Consider the following 21,078-nt stretch of genomic DNA (forward strand, 5'->3'; position numbering starts at 1 on the left):
CAGAATACATCCAACAGTACCATGAGCTAAGCCAAACCTTCCTGTGAGTTGTAAATTATAGCTGAACAGTTTTGAAGGCTTCAGTCTGATTATAAGTCTGGAAACCCAATCTGCATGAAGGTTCGTTCAGCCACTCTGAAGGGCGGACCAATCAGTGACCATTAACGGGTGGCTAACTACGAATGTGGCCAAACCCAAATATTGAATTTTTCATGATTGTTGGAGCGCTCGATGTGCTTGTATATGTAATTGAGTTTGTGTGGCATCCTAAAACCTTCTTCTGGAGCTTTATGCCAGTTGTAGTTGTCAAGATGTTCGGTCCCCTTTATTTGTCCTTTTTCAAATGACTTTACTACTATAATTAGTAATCGGGTCTGAGGCAAATGGCAACCCACAGTGACATCACCCATTGGTGTGTGACCTGCCGTTATGAAGCCTTGCTAGTTTGGAGTGGAGGGAGTGAAGTGACCATATTTTGGGTGAACTGGGAGGAGCAAGCGGTGGCTCTAACTCGATCTGATTGGAAACCGGAGAACATTACGCCCCGCCTACCTACAGTGGCAACCCAACTGCACCACAGGCCTGTCAATCAAACAGACACACTCCCAAACATACCCCTTTTTTACCCTAGGGTAGTTGAAATCTTAAATTTAAATCTTAAAGTATTTTCAAATTCATTTTTTTTCACCACCTATCTGAATATGCTGCAGTGCACAGCCACCTTAAATGTTAATGATGCAGCTTCTTTTTGTTGTTGTTGTTGTATTCCTTCCACCAAATAGCTGTTACTCCACTTGACTGCACTGCATCTAATGTGTGTGCAGCTGTTGAGAAAGAATAATTTGAATTTTTATCCAAACATTCTCAACATAACAACATAAAAAGCTGCCCACAAATGAATCAGCAACTGGTCTGATAGTTTATCAATCCCTCTTTTCTCAAGTCAAAATGTTCCATTTATCTTGTTTCAACTTTTAAATGTCGGGCTTTTCTTTGTCTTACTGTCTTAGTGTGGAAGTACATTAGTATCTTTGACTGTTGTTCTGACAAAATAAGCAAACCTGAATTGATATTGAAAATAATTATTAGTTCCAGACCTAAACACATAACTCAAGTGTGTTTGATGATGTTATAGTAGATTCCTCTGTAGATAAAATATCTACAACATGTGGAGAAAATCCAAACCGATATCTTCCTGCATTCTTTAGTGTATTCTGATTTTTAGTTCTTTAAATGACATAAAACAACTACAAAAATAGTCCTGATGTGAAGGTTACAGCGATTCAAACCATTTGACAAATAATTGACAAGCTGATAATGACACAAATAAAAAAAGTAAAACAACTTTAGACTGAGGTAAAAAAAAAAGAATGGTTGAAAATTCACAAGGAAATGCATCCGATTAATTCAATTACAAATCATTTCATTTAAAATGTAATGTAATTTAATACATGAATACAATAAAATAAATTCGTAAATAGAATAAAAAAGTGACCGTTCTACTTTTATTTCAAAAGTCAGGTTAAGAAGGCTGAATTAAAAATAAATTTGAGATGATTTTAGCTGGTTAACACACAAACAGTCAATCATTTAGCTATTCATCTTTTCCGACAGGTGAATAATCTTTGTAAAGATATCAAGATTAAAACCTGTCACTAATTTTAGTCATATTTTTCATATGAAAACAGTCATATGTTAATGCTAAAGTTTAGATTTAGCTTTTGATTTGCGTCATTTGAGCCTCATCGGTGACTTCACTGCCCCCCAACAAACCCCTCACCCCAGCCCTTGCTTCCTTTTGGGGCTATTCTCTTTTCTTTCTGCCAAAATGCCTTCGTGGTCTTGACATTTAAAGAACGCTGCTTCCTTCATATCTCCTTTGTAACACCTTCACTTTGCATCTCGGTGTCTGCACCAGGTTAACAGAAAAATGAGCAACAAGCAGGAGATCTTAGGTTTCCACAGGACACAAATGCAAGTTTAATCCAGTTATGACTCGTATAATCCTTCTGACAGTTTGGTGTCAAGCAACGAAGTGTTTGTCTCCTTGTGGGTGCGGGTTTTGGAAAAAGAGAGAGAGGGCCTGGGAATGTATGAGATTAGGCAGAAGGAGACAGAGCAAGAGGGTCGGCAGAGAAAGAAATTAATTGTAAGTAGATGGACGAAGGCGGAGGTGAAATCCAAAAGGTTGTAGGTGCTGAGGGATTGAAGGAAACACTGGAGAGATTAAATAAAGAAAGAAGAGCTCTTGCACATGCAGATTCGTGGTGCGACGGTCTGCCTGCGGCGATAACCACAAACCGGGTCGTCTGCATGAAGGTGGAGGTGTGAGAGCAGAGAGAGGAGATGCCCTCGACTGACCAGCAGGAGGCCGAGAGCAGGAAGAAGGAGAGAAGGAGAGAGTGACGGGGAAAGGGCAGAAGTAGGGTAATCTGGGAGGATAAGTGGAGCTGCCCTCCTTCTCGTTGAGCTGTTGGTGTTTTGTTTTGGAAACCTTACGCCTTAGCACATGCTGAGCCAGCCTGCTGACCACACACACACACACACACACACACACACACACACACACACACACACACACACACACACACACACACACACACACACACACACACATAGGGGCCTCGGGAGGAGTGTGGGAAAGCACGTCGTTTTTCTGTGATCATCTAAATGTGTGCCTGCTGATGATAGCATGACATGAAATTGGCGAACAAAGCGCTTTGTCACCGCAGGTTACTGTCAAAATACAAAGCTGTGTGCTGTTTAGACGTTAGGACCAATATAACATGTTGCCGAGTACAGACGGTCACTTTTCATTACTTGTAGAGCAACGAAACAAGCTTTGAGGTTTAGAGGTCATCGAGGCTCACTTTGCTGGTAAATCCAAAAATGGATCTCCATAAAAGATGTCGAGCTGTCACACACTCACGGAGCACTTCATTAGGAACACCTAACAAGGGATGGGCACTTTATGGGCAACAATACTATTCAATAATCACTGGGAACTATTCAACTTGTTGTTCTTGCCGTAGCATCAAAGCGCCACGCAAGTTCTACTGGTGCCTCGTCCCGTGTTTCTCTTTATTGGTGTATTACCAATACACCTTTACTGTCTGCCGGTAAAACAAGGGAAAATATATTTCTTAAGACAAAACAATAGTCGCATAAATGCTTGGATTTTTTTTTTCGTGATTTAATGCCTATTCAAACATTTTAAGATCATGGCCCATCCCTCTACCACTCTGATCCTGGATAGGGCTGTCCAGTGTCTTACATTTTTCAATATTATTAAGTATTATTCTTTTTCAACTTTATCAATAATATCATCACTATCATCTCCACCCATATCAAATGCCTGTAAGAGCAGCCATTGGTTGGTTGGTGACAGTTCTTGCAGCCCCAATGTGTCGCCACCTTTTTGTCCAATTGCACCTTCCTGTCAGTGGTAGTCCTGGTTGTCTATTGGACAGCGTGATGTCATAGCTGACCTTGATGATGTGCCACGCTCAGATGCACCTCTTTGTCTGGTCACTTTTCTTGTAATTGCATTCTTTATAATCTAGCTTTTAAAAGAAATGTGGTAAAAATGTGATAAATGAACCAGCTGTCCACTAACCCTGAGGCTTTGAGAATCGCCCAGGAGTTATTTAAACCAGCACTTTTTAACTGTCCGAATGTCCTTTCAGAAGATTCATTATGTAGTGCAACTGCCTAATATTTATTATTTTTGTTTGGTTCTGTCTGCAGGCTTTCAAAGAGATGCTGTATGCTGCTCAGGACCAGGCCCCATCTGTTGAAGGTATGACGGATACACACACACAAACACACACACACACACACACACACACACACACACACACACACACACACACACACACACACACACACACACACACATTAGAGTTGGATCCAATTTTACACCATGAATTCCGATGAATAATCAAATTAGCAGAGATCTGATTCATGTCCACCAAATTTAGATATTCTCTCGTTTAGTTCGCAACCACATACAGGAGGTGTGATGTACACCGCTCACCTCAGACTATATTAAATGCAGCATTTATAAAATGTAGTTTTTGCTTGGAATATTTGTATTAAAGTAGCAGGGCAGTTGCTGAACAATATTATTATTGAATATTATAATATCTTCCAGTTTGGTTAATGATTGTTATGCAAAGTGTGCATCCAATATACAGTATATTAAACCAACAGGATTCCATAGCAACAGTACTCATGCTGCATGGTGGAAGCGTGATAATACACAACACCACACAAAACAAAATCACTGGCAGAGAAAATGAAACTCCTCTTTGCCATCAAGATTGGCATGTGATGTTCTTTACCTCCAATTACTTGTATATGGGCTTACCTCATCCTGCATTATTGTTTAATTATGTGTCTTTGCAAAAATACACGGACAAGAGCCACAAAATGACCAAAATTTAAGGCCTCCAAGAGTCTCCGAGGTCTTTTTTCATCGTGTAATTAAAGGTCTCTTTGTGTCACTGCCCTGCACACACTTTAAGTAATACTAAACAGCCTGACCAGCATCAAATGACTTTTCCTGGTATCTTTTCTTTCATGATATTTTGACAGAATTGATTATGACCATTTTGCACGGCCTATTCTCGGTCTGAATTATGACGTCACACAACACTTAGATCGAACCGCACCGACCAAACATACAAAAATACAGATGGCTCACACTGCGTTTGGCTCCATGAACACGTCTATTGCTTATCTAACCTGTTTGATGCAACCGCTGCTCCTTAAACACTTTAAATTCCACTTTGAAGCTACATTCAGATGTATCCGTGAGTCACTATAGCGTCCCGGCAGTCTGCAGCTGTCTGTTCATTTTATGCCACTATTACGGTATATACCTAATCATAGTTTAAAAATACACTTTATGAAGAAGAGGAACATAAATGAAACGAACGAGGACGAAGAGTCGCATGTTTCTACTGACCGTAGTGTGATTCACAGGATGTTCCCTTCTCATCTCCTGACTGATGAACACATCCTCCCAACTGTTCGTGCTCACACTGACATTTGGTTTCATTTTCTGCTCTATTTCAGTTCACTTTAAGCATTTTTCTGTGACTTTTTTTTTCCCAACTCAGAGCTACGGCCAACAACAGTAATGTCTGGAAGATGATTCATTGTACAGTGGGTACGGAAAGTATTCAGACCCCTTTAAATTTTTCACTCTTTGTTTCATTGCAGCCATTTGCTAAAATCAAAAAAGTTCATTTTATTTCTCATTAATGTACACTCAGCACCCCATCTTGACAGAAAAAAACAGAAATGTAGAAATTTGTGCAAATTTATTAAAAAAGAAAAACTGAAATATCACATGGTCATAAGTATTCAGAGCCTTTGCTCAGTATTGAGTAGAAACACCCTTTTGAGCTCGTACAGCCATGAGTCTTCTTGGGAACGATGCAACAAGCTTTTCACACCTGGATTTGGGGATCCTCTGCCATTCTTCCTTGCAGATCCTCTCCAGGTCCGTCAGGTTGGATGGTGAACGTTGGTGGACAGACATTTTCAGGTCTCTCCAGAGATGCTCCATTGGGTTTAGGTCAGGGCTCTGGCTGGGCCAGTCAAGAATGGTCACAGAGTTGTTCCGAAGCCACTCCTTTGTTATTTTAGCTGTGTGCTTCGGGTCGTTGTCTTGTTGGAAGGTGAACCTTCGGCCCAGTCTGAGGTCCAGAGCACTCTGGAAGAGGTTTTCTTCCAGGATATCTCTGTACTTGGCCGCATTCATCTTTCCTTCAATTGCAACCAGTCGTCCTGTCCCTGCAGCTGAAAAACACCCCCATAGCATGATGCTGCCACCGCCATGTTTCACTGTTGGGATTGTATTGGGCAGGTGATGAGCAGTGCCTGGTTTTCTCCACACATACCGCTTAGAATTAACGCCAAAAAGTTCAATCTTGGTCTCATCAGACCAGAGAATCTTATTTCTCATAGTCTGGGAGTCCTTCATGTGTTTTTTGTCAAACTCTATGCGGGCTTTCATATGTCTTGCACTGAGGAGAGGCTTCCGTCGGGCCACTCTGCCATAAAGCCCCGACTGGTGGAGGGCTGCAGTGATAGTTGACTTTGTGGAACTTTCTCCCATCTCCCTACTGCATCTCTGGAGCTCAGCCACAGTGATCTTTGGGTTCTTCTTTACCTCTCTCACCAAGGCTCTTCTCCCACGATTGCTCAGTTTGGCTGGACGGCCAGGTCTAGGAAGAGTTCTGGTCGTCCCAAACTTCTTCCATTTAAGGATTATGGAGGCCACTGTGCTCTTAGGAACCTTGAGTGCTGCAGAAATTATGTTGTAACCTTGGCCAGATCTGTGCCTTGCCACAATTCTGTCTCTGAGCTCCTTGGACAGTTCCTTCGACCTCATGATTCTCATTTGCTCTGACATGCACTGTGAGCTGTAAGGTCTTATATAGACAGATGTGTGCCTTTCCTAATCAAGTCCAATCAGTTTAATTAAACACAGCTGGACTCCAATGAAGGAGTAGAACCATCTCAAGGAGGATCAGAAGAAATGGACAGCATGTGAGTTAAATATGAGTGTCACAGCAAAGGGTCTGAATACTTATGACCATGTGATATTTCAGTTTTTCTTTTTTAATAAATTTGCACAAATTTCTACATTTCTGTTTTTTTCTGTCAAGATGGGGTGCTGAGTGTACATTAATGAGAAATAAAATGAACTTTTTTGATTTTAGCAAATGGCTGCAATGAAACAAAGAGTGAAAAATTTAAAGGGGTCTGAATACTTTCCGTACCCACTGTATATACGGCAGTCTGTGATTGTCCCGCAGACACCTGCTCGCTCTAGGAAATTACTTTATTTTGAAACATATTAACTTTCTCTTTGACTTGATCGTATAATTATGAAAGTTAATTAGCACCAGTTTTCATCAACCCAAATTACTGGCAAACAATCGGCAAAATCCCAATTTTCAATTCTAATACTAAATATTACCAACAAGTACTAAATTCTTTAAATAATATAGCTAAAGATTTAGGACACTCAGAACGACTTTAGAGATATTATTAAAGCTTCACATGGAAGCAGGCTAATTTGATCAATCCCACAAACCATCTATCACTCCCCTTATCCCTCCACCTTGTACCCAGACCTCCCTAAAGATCTGTCTGTTCTCATTTCACTCATCCTCTCGCTCTTTGTCTCTCTCACTCTTCATCTCTCCTCAATACGACTATCAGCCGCTGAGTTTGAAAGAATTGTTCTAACTAGCTTTGGGAAGTCTTAAGTCTGCAAAGATCTGCACAATGAGTAGCTGTGGGGGAGTGGGAGGGGGCACTGACCCCCCCCTAATCTGACTTTGGAAAGGTGTGTGTGTGTGTGTGTGTGTGTGTGTGTGTGTGTGTGTGTGTGTGTGTGTGTGTGTGTGTGTGTGTGTGTGTGTGTGTGTGTGTGTGTGTGTGTGTTTTGGTGATTGTTGTGATCAAAAATGTTTGATTTTTGTGGCGGATTTTCTCCAAAATTGCGACGTAAAATGAGTTTTAAGTAAGTTTTTTGCATCAAATTGTTTATATGTTGTACTAACATGGTAGGAATATAGATTAAAGAAGCCTGCCTGTGATGGCAAAGTTTGAATCCACAGGCTTAAAAAAAAAAGTCCCCTCGGGGATTAATAAAGTAACTACCTAACCTAACCTTACTGACTGGCCTGGATACGATGTCATGATTAAAATGTTTCACCCAAATTACAATTTTAAAAACCACAGAAAAAACTAAACTTTAACTTTGTCTCACTTTACATGTAGATATTTGTAGTTTTATGTGACCAAGTGGAATTTTCATCTTCGAAAGTTGTCTTTACTCCAATTAAATCGAGGCAAATGTTAATTTGTTTGCGGCATTCAGATCAGATACTGTTTACAGAGATCGGTGTGGCCACATCTGGTGGTTTATCGTCAGTGAGGAAACACCAATCTGTCCAAAAGGGCTTATGTTAGCTACTTTAGCTACATCAGAGCAGGTGTCATAATCAATTACATTAAACTTGATAAAATACTCTGTGACAGCATCCTGTAATGGTTTTATAACTTCAGAAGTGTGTGTAGAGTTTCTTCTCCAACACTTGGACACTGGGCCTCATCCTGTTCCTCACTTCTCATTCTTACCTACTTAAACCTGCTAATTTGAGTGCATCGCTGCATCAACACTGACAACACTGTCCTGTTCACTAACTCATGTCTACCTGGGTCATCTGTTTGTCAATGTCATCATTCCTACAAAGTGCCACAGCCAACTAGGAGCATTAAATATTATGCTCTCCATGTATTTGTGTTAAATATAGGACAGTTTGTTGTGAATAAGTCGCTTGTTTTGACAAGGTAAAATGAAGTTCAACGTAACCTGCAAGTGTCAAAGTTCAGGTTACTGAACATGAAAAACCTTTTTGATTTGGTCTGGGTTTCATGAATATGAACATTGTTTTCATAATCTGTGTCTCTATACCTTAAATTCAGTGTTTATTGATTTATGTATAGTTTGCTCTCAGCTCGTCGGTGCAGATCATCTGGGCAGAATCAGGAGTGAAGTTCTCGTAGATCTCTTGGTACTTTGAGGACAGACGGATCCAGCCACTCCACTGATGCCTTTATTTTAAGCGAATTCATAAATGGCACAGAAGTTATTCTCTGTACATTGCTGACTTTCACATAATTACTAAGATCGCAGATTATTCTGTCATTTTTGCAACCGGATTTCCCCTCAGAAACCGATGAAGCGGTTGCACCCATTTTTTTAAAAGATGAACAAAATTGACATTTTAATGCGGACACCGAACCTGATGTTATGGTCTAATCCACGTTCTCTGTCCTCAGTCCTGGGGGGTTGAGAGAGGTTTTACTTAACTTCCTTTTTAATGCTGTGAGCAACACGATCGTAGGTTCTGTACTTGTAAAAGTAAGAGAGCAAAAACACCTGTCAGCCACGACATCAACACCGCAGACACAAAGAGAATAACACGGATAATCATGGTATCACATTATCACATCAACAGTCAGCGTGAGGACATGGACGACTTTGACAAAGGCCAAATTGTCCCGGTTTGATGACTGGGTCAGACCATCTGCGAGGCAGCAGGTCCTGTGCGGGGTTCTGGGTTTGCAGTGGTGAGTACCTGAGTGATCCCAAGTTGGACCACCAGTGAAACTGAATGGGTCCTGAGCACCCACCGCCCATTGATGTGCGTAAGGAAGCAGAGACTGGCCTCTTGAGGTCCGATCCCACGAAAGAGCTACTGTAGGACAAATTACTGCGTACTGTAATGCTGTGCTTTGGTGGAACGGTATCAGAACACAGAGCGCATCACAGTTCATGTGGCTGCGTAGCCGTAGGGATCATGCCGACCTCTGTGCGCTGGCGAAAGCGCATACAAATGAGCCCATGAGCGTCAGAACCAGACCAACAGTTTTATTCGTATCGGGTGGACGGCCAGGTGCGCATGCCCAAGACACGCTATTGGAAGACACGGTGTGGTGCTCTGGGTAACGTTTGATCCACGGTGGACCCATCATGCAACTTTAAGTACTTCCAGGTTCTGCTCCTAACGTGCTGCCGTCTGATACCACAGAACCCCTTCAGAGGAAGCTCACACCTCAGGAGGACGGAGCTGTCGCTGCAACACAAAGGGGACCGACACAAATATCAGACGGGTGGTTTTATGTTGTGGCTGATCGCTGTATAATGCAAACTGACCTTTGAATAACATGTGACACCTACCCTTCCTCTAACTCCCAGTTAAGTGCCTTTGAGCAATTCTCAGAGGCCAGATTGCTGCATTGGAGGGTTTCCAAACATGAACGTGTGCACCGCTAAGCAAAGCAGGGTGTTGCAGAAAAATACAACTAAAAAACATCAATTGTCCGATGGAAAGTATAGCTTATTACTGAGAGACAGACATGTTGTCATGATAATAATCACAATGACATGAGCTGAGACACGGAGAGAAAGGAGCAGAATAAGGCCAAAAAGGGATTAGAAGATTACAGTAGTCTGACTGTGGTGGACCTTTGTGTGTTTTAGTCCTGGTGAGAGAGGGAGGGAGAGAAATAGAGACAGAGAGGGAGGGAGGGAGAGAAAGAGAGACAGAGAGGGGGGAGGGGAGAGAAATGGAGACAAAGAGGGAGGGAGGGAGAGAAAGAGACAGAGAGGGGGAGGGAGAGAGGGAGAGAAATGGAGACAAAGAGGGAGGGAGGGAGAGAAAGAGACAGAGAGTGGGGAGGGAGAGAGGGAGAGAAATGGAGACAGAGAAGGAGGGAGGGAGAGAAAGAGAGACAGAGAGGGAGAGAGAGACAGAGAGGGAGTGAGAGAAAGAGAGACAGGGAGGGAGAGACAGAGAGGGAGGGAGGGAGAGACAGAGAGACAGAGAGGGAGGGAGAGGTTGGGACACTCCAATTAAGTTAATTTGGTGTCTTGTCTAAAAGCAGCAGGTCTGAAACACCGTGAATCACAGTGTTCACAGTCTGACTCAAAACCACCTGGCCGGACTCTTGTTATGTTGTTGTTGCCGTGACGGCGGGAACATGTTAGTAGTTGGACACGCAGGTTGTCTGTTGGCTCCGGCGTGACATCTGAAATAGTCGAGACAAAAAAAAATGATGGAAATTACAGGACTGTTTGTTATGGTGAAAGTAAGAAACAGCACTTGACTCAATGGGAGGAACAGAATACATAACAAATACAGAAAGATACGCACACGCACACACACACACACACACACACACACACACACACACACACACACACACACACACACACACACACACACACACACATCATACAAACACAGACATACACACACAAACACATACACACACACACATGGGGTGGTGCAGTGGTTAGCACTGTCACCTCACAGCAAAAAAGGTTCCGGGTTCGAATCCGGTCCTGGGCCTTTCTGTGCGGAGTTTGCATGTTCTCCCTGTGCTTGCGTGGGTTCTCTCCGGGTTCTCCGGCTTCCTCCCATCATCCAAAAACATGCACCTCAGGTCAGGTTACCTGGCGCCGCGCTAGTGGCAGCCTGCTGCAGCACCTCCCCCCTGAGAGCCCCCCTGCTGTAGTGAAGACATTTCCCCTCGGGGATTAATAAAGTGTATAAAATCAAAATCAAACAAAAAACATCATCTGGTGCTGTCTCACTGCTCCCGCTGCTGTCTCACTGCTCCCTCTGCTGGTCGGAGTAGGACTGGACAGTGCTTTGAGTCAGCCCTCTACCTACTTGCCCTCTACCTCCTTTTTTCTGCCTTTGGTGTCCCCTCTGCTTCTACTTCCTGCCCTCTGATTCATCTTCAATCTCCGCTGAGAATCGTTAAGGTGATTAAATCAGTGCTGTGAGACAAATAAACTTCATTCTTCTAATAACTTGTCTCTTGTTGCAGTCACAGATGAGGATACAGTCAAGAGGTACTATGCCAAGTTTGAGGAGAAGTTCTTCCAGGCGTGTGAAAAAGAGTTGGCCAAAATCAACACCTTCTACTCTGGTAATGACTCCACCTGACACCACTGATACACACACACACACACACACACACACACACACACACACACACACACACACACACACACACACACACACACACACACACACACACACACACACAGTCACTGTCTAGCTCTTAGTCAATTTTTTTTCTGTCCTTCACATCTCTCACCTGCTCTCCTTCCAGAGAAGCTGGCTGAGGCTCAGCGGCGATTTGCCACGCTGCAGAATGAGCTGCAATCGTCATTGGACGCCCAGAGGGAGAGTTCAGCCAATGGGCGGGGCCTGAGGAGGAGGAAGACTGTGTTCGCCCTGTCGCAGCAGGAGAGATGCAAACACAGAAACATAAAGGACCTGCAGCTGGCCTTCTCCGAGTTCTACCTCAGCCTTATACTGCTGCAGAACTATCAGGTGCACACACACACACACACACACACACACACACACACACACACACACACACACACACACACACACACACACACACACACACACACACACACACACACACACACACACACTTCCGCATCTGTGAGTATTTGACAGGGACATTTCTATTGATCAGTGGGAATAAATAATAAAAGAAATATGCTGGAGTTAAAATATAAACATGATATAATATTTGTATGCAGGCAGTGGATAAACAGACAACATGTAATGTGAGAGGCGTCACTCATATGGAGTTGCAACGTTTATTTCAATTTCCACATTATTGTTCAAATATTTGAGATTTGAGATAAAATGAGACTATATTAATCCCGCAGTGGGGAAATTTAGTTGTCACAGTAGTTTAGAATACAGGTAGGAGCAGATAATTATGCATGAAGAAAAAAATTACAAATACGCACAAAAAAATCTTTTAGAAAAAGTATAAAAACAAACTAAAGACCAATGTATAAATACACACAAGCTATATACACAAAAGTAAATATATATTTGTAGTGTCGGATGAATGAAACAAGCTACTGAATTTCTCTCCTTCAGCTGTCGGAGATTTGAATTGGCAATTTCCACTGTTATGTGACATGTTATTGATGAAACTGAGGGCTGAATCAATCAAGAAATTGATTTGCAAATGAACTGCCAATGAAGATAATCATTACTTCCAGTCCCACACTCACAGTAACAAAACCTAATCTTCAAACTCTGCGGTCCCTCTCACCTCTGAGCTTTTTAGCCTTGTTTAGCTCATTATTTGTGGCTGTCCATCCTGCAGCTCGACTGTTTTCGTTTACACTTCCTGCTCTGCTCACAGTCCTGTCGGCTCCAGAAGACAAAGTTAGACAACAACTTAGGGACATTGTGGAGCAGCTAGAGGCAGAAATCTTCAGGAACTAAATGTGGAGACGGAGATGATTCACATGAGTGTTGTTGTTTCACATCTTTCATCACGTGTTTAATCAGTTGCTGTTGACAGGTTTTACTGACCGCCCATCTCCCTCTGTGTCCCCCTCTGTCTCCCCCCTCGGTCTCCCTCTCTGTCTCCCCCTCCGTCTCCCCCCTCCCTCTCCCCCTGCGTCTCCACCTCTGTCTCCCCCTGCATCTTCACCTCTGTTTCCCCCCTCTGTCTCCCCCTGCGTCTCCACCTATGTCTCCCCGCTCCATCTCCCGCTCCGTCTCCCCCTCCGTCTCTCCACAGAACCTGAACTTCACAGGTTTCAGAAAGATCCTGAAGAAGCATGATAAGATTTTGGAGACATCGAGGGGGGCTGACTGGAGGGTGGCACATGTTGAAGTGGCTCCATTTTACACATGCAAGAAGATCACACAACTCATCTCTGAGACCGAGGTACACACACACACACACACACACACACACACACACACACACACACACACACACACACACACACACACACACACACACACACACACACACACACACACACACACACACACACACACACACACTGTATATGCACAGTAGGGTTGAAAATAACTGACTAATATCACAATATTTTGTTTAGTGACACTGTATTGATTCTCAAAAGCACTATTGATTTGTAATTAATAGTTTACATGCAAACATTTGTGTTGTGATTTTACCTCCAACCAAGAGAGAGCCGTATCATGATCTATGTTTAGCCTTTTGACTATTCCAATCTACTTCCTGTAAACTAAGACAAGAATTAGGGTGTACGATGACAGTTTTCTCAAAATTACATTTAGAAAATTGCAATCTATCTTCTTCCTTACAGTATCCCAATACATCGCATGATTTTGAGGCATAGCCTCTATATTATGTTACATATTACCAGATTCTTACCAGATATTCCCGTCAACACACTCAAATTCAAATATACTTCCGACGCATGGCTGCACAGTATTGCCAAAACAAGGTCATCAGTGTCAGCAATGGAATTTAAAATGAACTGTAGGATTCAGAGACCCTCAGTAGTCTCCATGTGTCTTCCAGGCGTTGGTCACAACAGAGTTGGAAGGTGGGGACCGACAGAGGGCCATGAAGAGGTTGAGGGTTCCTCCGCTGGGAGCTGCACAGGTAGGACACACATATACTGCCTCCTGCTCAAAGTGTTTATGTAAGTGAAGGAACCAAAACACTCCCGCTGTCCTCTTCCTGCTCACAATCAGACTTCTACTTGTTCATGTTGTTGGTTAATAATGTTCAGTTCTGACTGCAACAGAGTCAGTGAGATTATGAAAATATATTACAACAGTGTACAAAATATCGTGGCAAACAATATCTTCTTAATACAGAGTATTCAGCTAATAAAGGGTGTTGTCTAATTTGTAGGAAAAAATGAAATTTAAAATAAATGTTGGGTTTGTTCCATATTGTATCTTAAATATAATGAAAACAATCCAGGATAAGACATAACGGTGACTAGTGTTTAAGTAAAGACAGGCTACTGAATCAGTTTAATTACATTTTATTATACAGCACCAAATCACAACATTAATGATCTTATGGGAACTTGAAAATAGATGGTTGAGACCGTATATACCGTTATACAGACAAACCCAACAATTCCCACATGAGCAAAATGGAGAGGAAAAACCTTTAACAGGGAGAAACCTCTGACGGGACCGGAATCAGAGGTGGGCGGACATCTACCTCAACTTGTTAGGGTGAAAGAAGAGTAGAGAGGAAGAAGAAAAGCACAGAGACAGAGCAAACAATAACGCACACAAAGCTAATAATGCAATAATTTATGGAAGGTGAACGAGAGAGAAGAGAGAGGTGCTCGTTGCATCCTGGGAGGTCCTCCAGAAGCTCAGGCAGTATCTGAGGGTGGATCAATAAGTTCTCAGACCGCTGGTCGTACAGGTGCACGCAGCAGGAGAAAGATATAACGCTGATGAGTGACTGGTACACATTTCATCACTTGATCATCATCCTGAGCTCCATTTCGGAGTTACACCCGTTTTTGTGAGCAGCGGTCCGGGTGCATCAGCGATTTCTCCATGGACGTGACAAACTCTGGAAACCGGACTCTTACAATGCTTCAGGAGGGCTGCGCAAAAGAAGCAATAAGTCAGGTGAGGTGCTTTGAGTGACATTCGCATTACCGAGGGGAAGAAGGCGCCTCAGGTCAGGCACTGTGCACCGTGAATTCACCCCCCAGCAAGGTCAGACTGTCAACACCAAGTTCTACTGTGACCTTCTGAGGAAAAAACGTTGGGTGCAAAATGATCCAAACTTTGGCGCAATGGCACTTAGGTTCTCCAACACCCGCCCACAGCGCAATGAAAACGCTCAAGAGTCTCCCCCACAACAACACGATCATCCTTCCCCACCACTCCTACTCACCGACTGCCTTCGTTTCCCCCCAAAAATTGTTGCAAACTGTGATGTGTGCTCTCTGCAACATTCAGGAAAACGCAGCCGGACCACCGCTCACGAAAACGAGTGTAATTCAGGAACTGATGACGATCAAGTGATGAAACTTGTACTCTTTGTAAGCCTGTAATTTGAGAGCAAAGTGTTCTGATGGGATGAGAGGCTACTGTGAGGTCTTTAAGATACGATGGAGGTTGGTTACTCTGGACTTTGTAAGGAGAAGGATTTTTAATTTCAGTCTTGATTTTTACACAGAACCAAAGAAGAGAAGCTTATACGGGTAGAAATATGATCTCGGTACCTTCAATGCTGTATTTTGGATCAACTGAAAGCTTTTCAGAGAGTCACTGAGAGATCCTGATGATAAGCAATTACAATAGTCCAGCCTAGAAATAAATGCATGGACTTGTTTTTTTAGCATCAATTTCGATTTCAGTGTAGTTTTAGACAAGATGCTTATAATATGGACAATATTATGGAGTTTTTTTCTGAATTTAGAAGCAGAAGTAGAAGAATTATCAGTCGTCCAGGTCTTTATGTTTTCAAGACATGCTTTAAGTTTGACTAATGATTTGTTTCATCTGGCTTCATAAATAAATATAGCTGAGTCTCTGGCTTAGCAATGGAAATGTGCTGTGTTTCCTAATAATACTGCCTCACAGAAGCATGTATAACTCAAAATGTACTGGTCCTTGCACAAAACCCTGTGGAGCTCCAGAATTAACTTTTGTGTGGTTGATATAAACAAATTGCAATTGAAATATGATTCAAACCCGCCTATAGCAGTTCTTTCAATCCAAATGACATGCCGTCTCTGTAATGTAATGTCGTGATCATTGTGTCACTCTAACCCTTGAAGTATAGAGACGAGTCCACTGTGCCAGGCAATGAGAAGATAACTTTCACCACAGCTGATTCTCTAAATCCTGAATGAAAATCTTTGAAACTATTCCTGTGCAGATGGTCACGCAATTGATTGACAGCAGCTTTTTCAATGATTGTGGAAATAAAGGGAATGTTGGATACAAGTAGAGTAGGCAGGTGATGTTGATCACATGACAGACCAGAAGGAGGTGAGTGACGCAGAATAAAGTTAAATTTATAATAATAATAATAACGTATTGAAACATTATTATAACTCATATAAGATATACTGGAGAATATATGGATATATATATATATATATATATATCAAGCAATAAAACGAACCACAATCTCTTAACTTCCCATCTTTCTTCTATGACACCCCTTTCCCCACCTCTGTCTGCCTCTGTCTCACATCACATCTACTGAGATTAACTGGAATAGATGTTAAATTTACATTATTGCCAAAGCAAAGTGCTCATTATTAAATCACATTATATAACAATATCCGTTATGATAATTTAATGTAATCAGAAAGAAAAGCTGCACAGTGGCTTTAAGAATGCAAGTGAATCATTACTTTGATGGTTATCTGTTGGTGTACTGAACAAAAAGGTTGGACAACCATCTGAATGTTAAAATATGGCCCAGTGGTATATCAAAACATTATTACGGTTATCATTTTGATTAAATGACCACTTTAAAATGATGTAAATATGTAGGTCTGAGGTGTTTCTGTCTCTCCACAGCCCGCTCCTGCTTGGACCACGTTCAGAGTCGGCCTTTACTGCGGAGTATTCCTCGTCTTATTGGTCACTGTGGTCATCACAGGTAACACACACGCACGCACACACGCGCGTACGTTTGTGAGCGTCTACTGCACTACTTGTGATGATGACTCCGTTTTTACTTCCCTGGAATCTGACAGTCAGCTGTCAGTGTGCACAGGCCAGAAATATACACTGCTCAAAAAACACTTAAACAACACAATGTAACTCCAGTCAATCCCACTTCTGGGAGATCAAGCTGTCCAGTTCAGATCAACACTGATTGTGAATCAGTTTCACCTGCTGTTGTACAAATGGAACAGACAACAGGTGGAAATGAGCCAATTATCAAGACAACCCTATAAAGGAATGGTTCTGCAGGTGGTGACCACAGACCATTTCTCTGTCCTCGTCCTTTCTGGATGATTTTTGGTCCCTTTTGCATTTTGCCAGTGTCCTCACCACTAGAGGGAGCATGAGGTGTCTCCAACCCACAGAAGTTGCTCAGGTAGTGCAGCTCATCCAGGATGGCACATCAATGCACACTGTGGCAAGAAGGTTTGCTGTGTCTGTCAGCACAGTGTCAAGAGCACGGAGGAGATACCGGGAGACAGGCCAGTACACCAGGAGACGTGGAGGGGGACGTAGGAGGACAACAACCCAGCAGCGGGACCGCTATCTGCTCCTTTGTGCAAGGAGGAACAGGAGGAGCGCTGCCAGAGCCCTACAAAATGACCTCCAGCAGGCCACTAATGTGCATGTTTATGCTCAAACTGTCAGAAACAGACTCCATGAGGACGGTACGAGGGCCCGACGTCCACAAGTGGGGTCTGTGCTTACAGCCCGACACCGTGTGGGGCGATTGGCATTTGCTGGAGAACACCGAGATCGGCAGCTTCTCCGTCAGCGCCCTGTGTTCTTCACAGATGAGAGCAGGTTCACACTGAGCACATGTGACAGACGTGACAGAGTCTGGAGACGCCGTGGAGAACGTTCTGCTGCCTGCAACATCCTCCAGTGTGACCGGTTCAGCGGCGGGTCAGCGACGGTCTGGGGAGGCGTTTCTTCGGAGGGCAGCGCAGCCCTCCGTGTGCTAGCCAGAGGTAACCTGACTGCCATTAGGTCCTGGGATGAGATCCTCAGACCCAATGAAGACCATCTGCTGGTGCAGTGGGTCCTGGGTTCCTTCTGATGTATGACAATGCTAGGCCTCATGTGGCTGGAGTGTGTCAGCAGTTCCTGCACGATGAAGGCATCGATGCTACGGACCGGCCCGCCCGTCTCCCAGACCTGAATCCAATCCAGCACATCTGGGACATCGTGTCTCGTTCCATCGCACCACAGACTGTCCAGGAGTGGACTGATACTTTGATCCAGGTCTGGGAGGAGATCCCTCAGGAGAACATCCGTGGTCTCATCAGGAGCATGCCCAGGCGTTGTAGGGAGTGATACAGGCACGTGGAGGACACACACACTACTGAGACTCATTTGGACTTGTCTTCAGGAATCTCCACAGAAGTTGGATCAGCCTGTGATCTGATTTGTCCACTTTTATTTTGAGTATGATTCTGAATCCAGACCTCCATGGATAATGATTTTGATTTCCATTGATCATTCTTCTGTTATTTTGTTCTCAACACATTCCACTATGTAATGAATAAAGGTTTTCAACTGGAATATTTCATTCATTGAGATCTAGGATGTGTTGTTTAAGTTTTCCCTTTATTTTTTTGAGCAGTGTATTTGCAATATTTTGGGTATTTGGTCACAGAAGGAAGCAGAAAATCAATCACTGCATCAAAGTTCAGAATGAATGCGTTTTTCTTTTAACAGCGTTGACATGTTTACAAACTATTTTAATCTCTTTTTTATAGTTTAGTTTTTTTCCTTGTCATAACCTATATATGATAGTGTGTCTACTTGTCTTTAAAATCATTGAACTCAAAGTATTTTAAAGGAGTAAATGTCATTTCTATAGTTGTTGATTTTTTTTTTCTTCTTCATGGCAGCCTACCCAGTAACATGAGTTATAACTCTCGACTGTCAAACACGCAGAAACTCTTTGACTCATAATGGACAAATTCAATTCAGTTTAACTTATACTGCACCAAATCACAACACAAGTCATCTCAAGGCCCTCAACACAGTCAGGTCTTTTTAATAGGACCAAACAACGTCATAGAGAGAAAGCCAACATGTCAATTCCCACATGAGCGACAGCTGGAAGGAAAAACTCGTTTTTAACAAGAAGGAACCTCCGACAGAACCGGACTATCTGTCTCGCTGTGTCACCTATCACACTGTTTTCCCATCTGTCCCCGCCATCAGGAGCCGTGGTGATCCGGAGCTCTGATGTTTGGCCCATGGTCAGGATCTACAGAGGGGGCTTCCTGTTAATAGAATTCCTCTTCCTGTTAGGTATGCGCTCATAAACACACACATACTGCACACACTTGGATGCTAAGTTGGGAGTCAAGTTTCCGTTCATTCAAGGCAAGAACATTTTTCAGCACTGGAAAAAAGTTCTGGTCATGTCCTAATAATAGTTCAAAACTGCAATGTTAACATTATAAAAATCACAGTTTAAGGTTCAGTGTTTGCAACAAGCTGAAAAAGTTTCCTGTTCTTACCTCCATGTTTTTTTGTCTTCCAGGCATCAACACCTACGGCTGGAGGCAGGCAGGCGTTAATCATGTCCTCATATTTGAACTCAACCCCAGAAACAACCTGTCCCACCAACATCTGTTTGAGGTCAGAGACCACACGCATCGACACGTGTCCTGAACACACTCGGGTCACGTTAGAAAGTGAAAAAAAAAAAAAAAAAAAATTCAAAGAAGTTAATATCCATTTGCCCTCCTGGGTTTCAGGCCATGTTCCCCTCAGCCTTGCCGTGAAGGGATGTCATGCTAATGAACACTGACTCAACCCTTCTGTGTGTGTGTGTGTGTGTGTGTGTGTGTGTGTGTGTGTGTGTGTGTGTGTGTGTGTGTGTGTGTGTGTGTGTGTGTGTGTGTGTGTGTGTGTGTGTGTGTGTGCGTGTGCGTGCGTGCGTGCATGCGCGTGTGCGTGCAGATTGCAGGTCTGTTGGGGGTGCTGTGGTGCGTCAGCCTGCTGTCCTGCCTCTTCAGCGACAGCATCTTGGTACCGATGCAGGCCAACCCTCTGGCTCTCTACGGCTTCTTCCTCCTCTTCCTCATCAACCCTTTCAAGACCTGCTACTACAAGTCACGGTTCTGGTTGCTCAAACTCCTGGTAAATTCCACAGTCTCTGTTGTTTATGTGTAAAGGTTGTGTCACCGCTGTTCAGCTTCTGTGGAATTCCTCTCTTTTATTCTGAAAATAAACTCCTCTTCCTCCTGTTTTCTCTGCAGTTTCGAGTTGTGACGGCGCCGTTTCATCGCGTTGGATTTGCAGACTTTTGGCTGGCCGACCAGCTGAACTCTCTGGTGGTGGTTCTGATGGATCTGGAGTACATGATCTGTTTCTACAGTTTTGAACTGGACTGGAAAAAACACGACGGACTCATCAGCAAAGGTGGCGTAGGATGAACATCCAGCCGTGGCCGCTGCTGTGCGAACAGGTGATGTGATCCAGACGCGCCATGATATGACTGACGCTGTTGAATGTCGTCCTCTGTAGGTAAAGAAATGTGTAACTCCTACTCCTACGGCGTTCGTGCGGTGATCAAGTGTCTTCCTGCTTGGTTCCGATTCGTCCAGTGTCTGCGGCGTTACCGTGACACCAAGAGGGCCTTCCCTCACCTGGTCAACGCAGGGAAATACTCCACCTCCTTCTTTGTCGTCACCTTCTCCGCCCTGTACAGCACACATAAAGGTAAAGTTTGAATGTGACAACCTCATTAGACCAACAATTGATTAAGCATTGGCCTTGAAACAAGCCTTTAAGTATCTTTAAATATATTGTTTTAAGACACTTTGCCTTTTAATAAAATGCTCCTTCTGGTAGGATTTAAATGAGTCCATCGAAATTGTACGTTGCCCATAGTTCAGTTCTTTTTCCTAAGATATGATCTGTCAACTGGTGAAGGCCATAAGAACAGAATATACAACAAAGTTCAAAATGTTTTAAACAAAATACAAAATTTCATCTTAAA

General features: G+C 43.1%; 1 protein-coding gene across 1 annotated transcript in view; it reads left to right on the forward strand.

Annotated features, from left to right (window-relative positions):
- Positions 1–21,078, forward strand: part of LOC138631132 (xenotropic and polytropic retrovirus receptor 1 homolog) — a 45,982-nt gene that overhangs the window by 17,249 nt on the left and 7,655 nt on the right. The window contains exons 2-12 of the mRNA XM_069715898.1: positions 3,748–3,799; positions 11,428–11,529; positions 11,716–11,939; positions 13,168–13,317; positions 13,945–14,028; positions 16,944–17,025; positions 19,290–19,379; positions 19,615–19,712; positions 20,037–20,216; positions 20,336–20,498; positions 20,604–20,798. Coding sequence (XP_069571999.1) covers positions 3,748–3,799; positions 11,428–11,529; positions 11,716–11,939; positions 13,168–13,317; positions 13,945–14,028; positions 16,944–17,025; positions 19,290–19,379; positions 19,615–19,712; positions 20,037–20,216; positions 20,336–20,498; positions 20,604–20,798 — 1,420 coding nt within the window. The remainder of the gene's footprint in view (positions 1–3,747; positions 3,800–11,427; positions 11,530–11,715; positions 11,940–13,167; positions 13,318–13,944; positions 14,029–16,943; positions 17,026–19,289; positions 19,380–19,614; positions 19,713–20,036; positions 20,217–20,335; positions 20,499–20,603; positions 20,799–21,078) is intronic.

This window comes from Brachyistius frenatus, unplaced genomic scaffold (assembly GCF_029030835.1).
Source record: "Brachyistius frenatus isolate BFR_SWC_R1_liver_20210118 unplaced genomic scaffold, ASM2903083v1 Contig_149, whole genome shotgun sequence".
In the NCBI taxonomy this organism is placed as follows: Eukaryota; Metazoa; Chordata; class Actinopteri; family Embiotocidae; genus Brachyistius; species Brachyistius frenatus.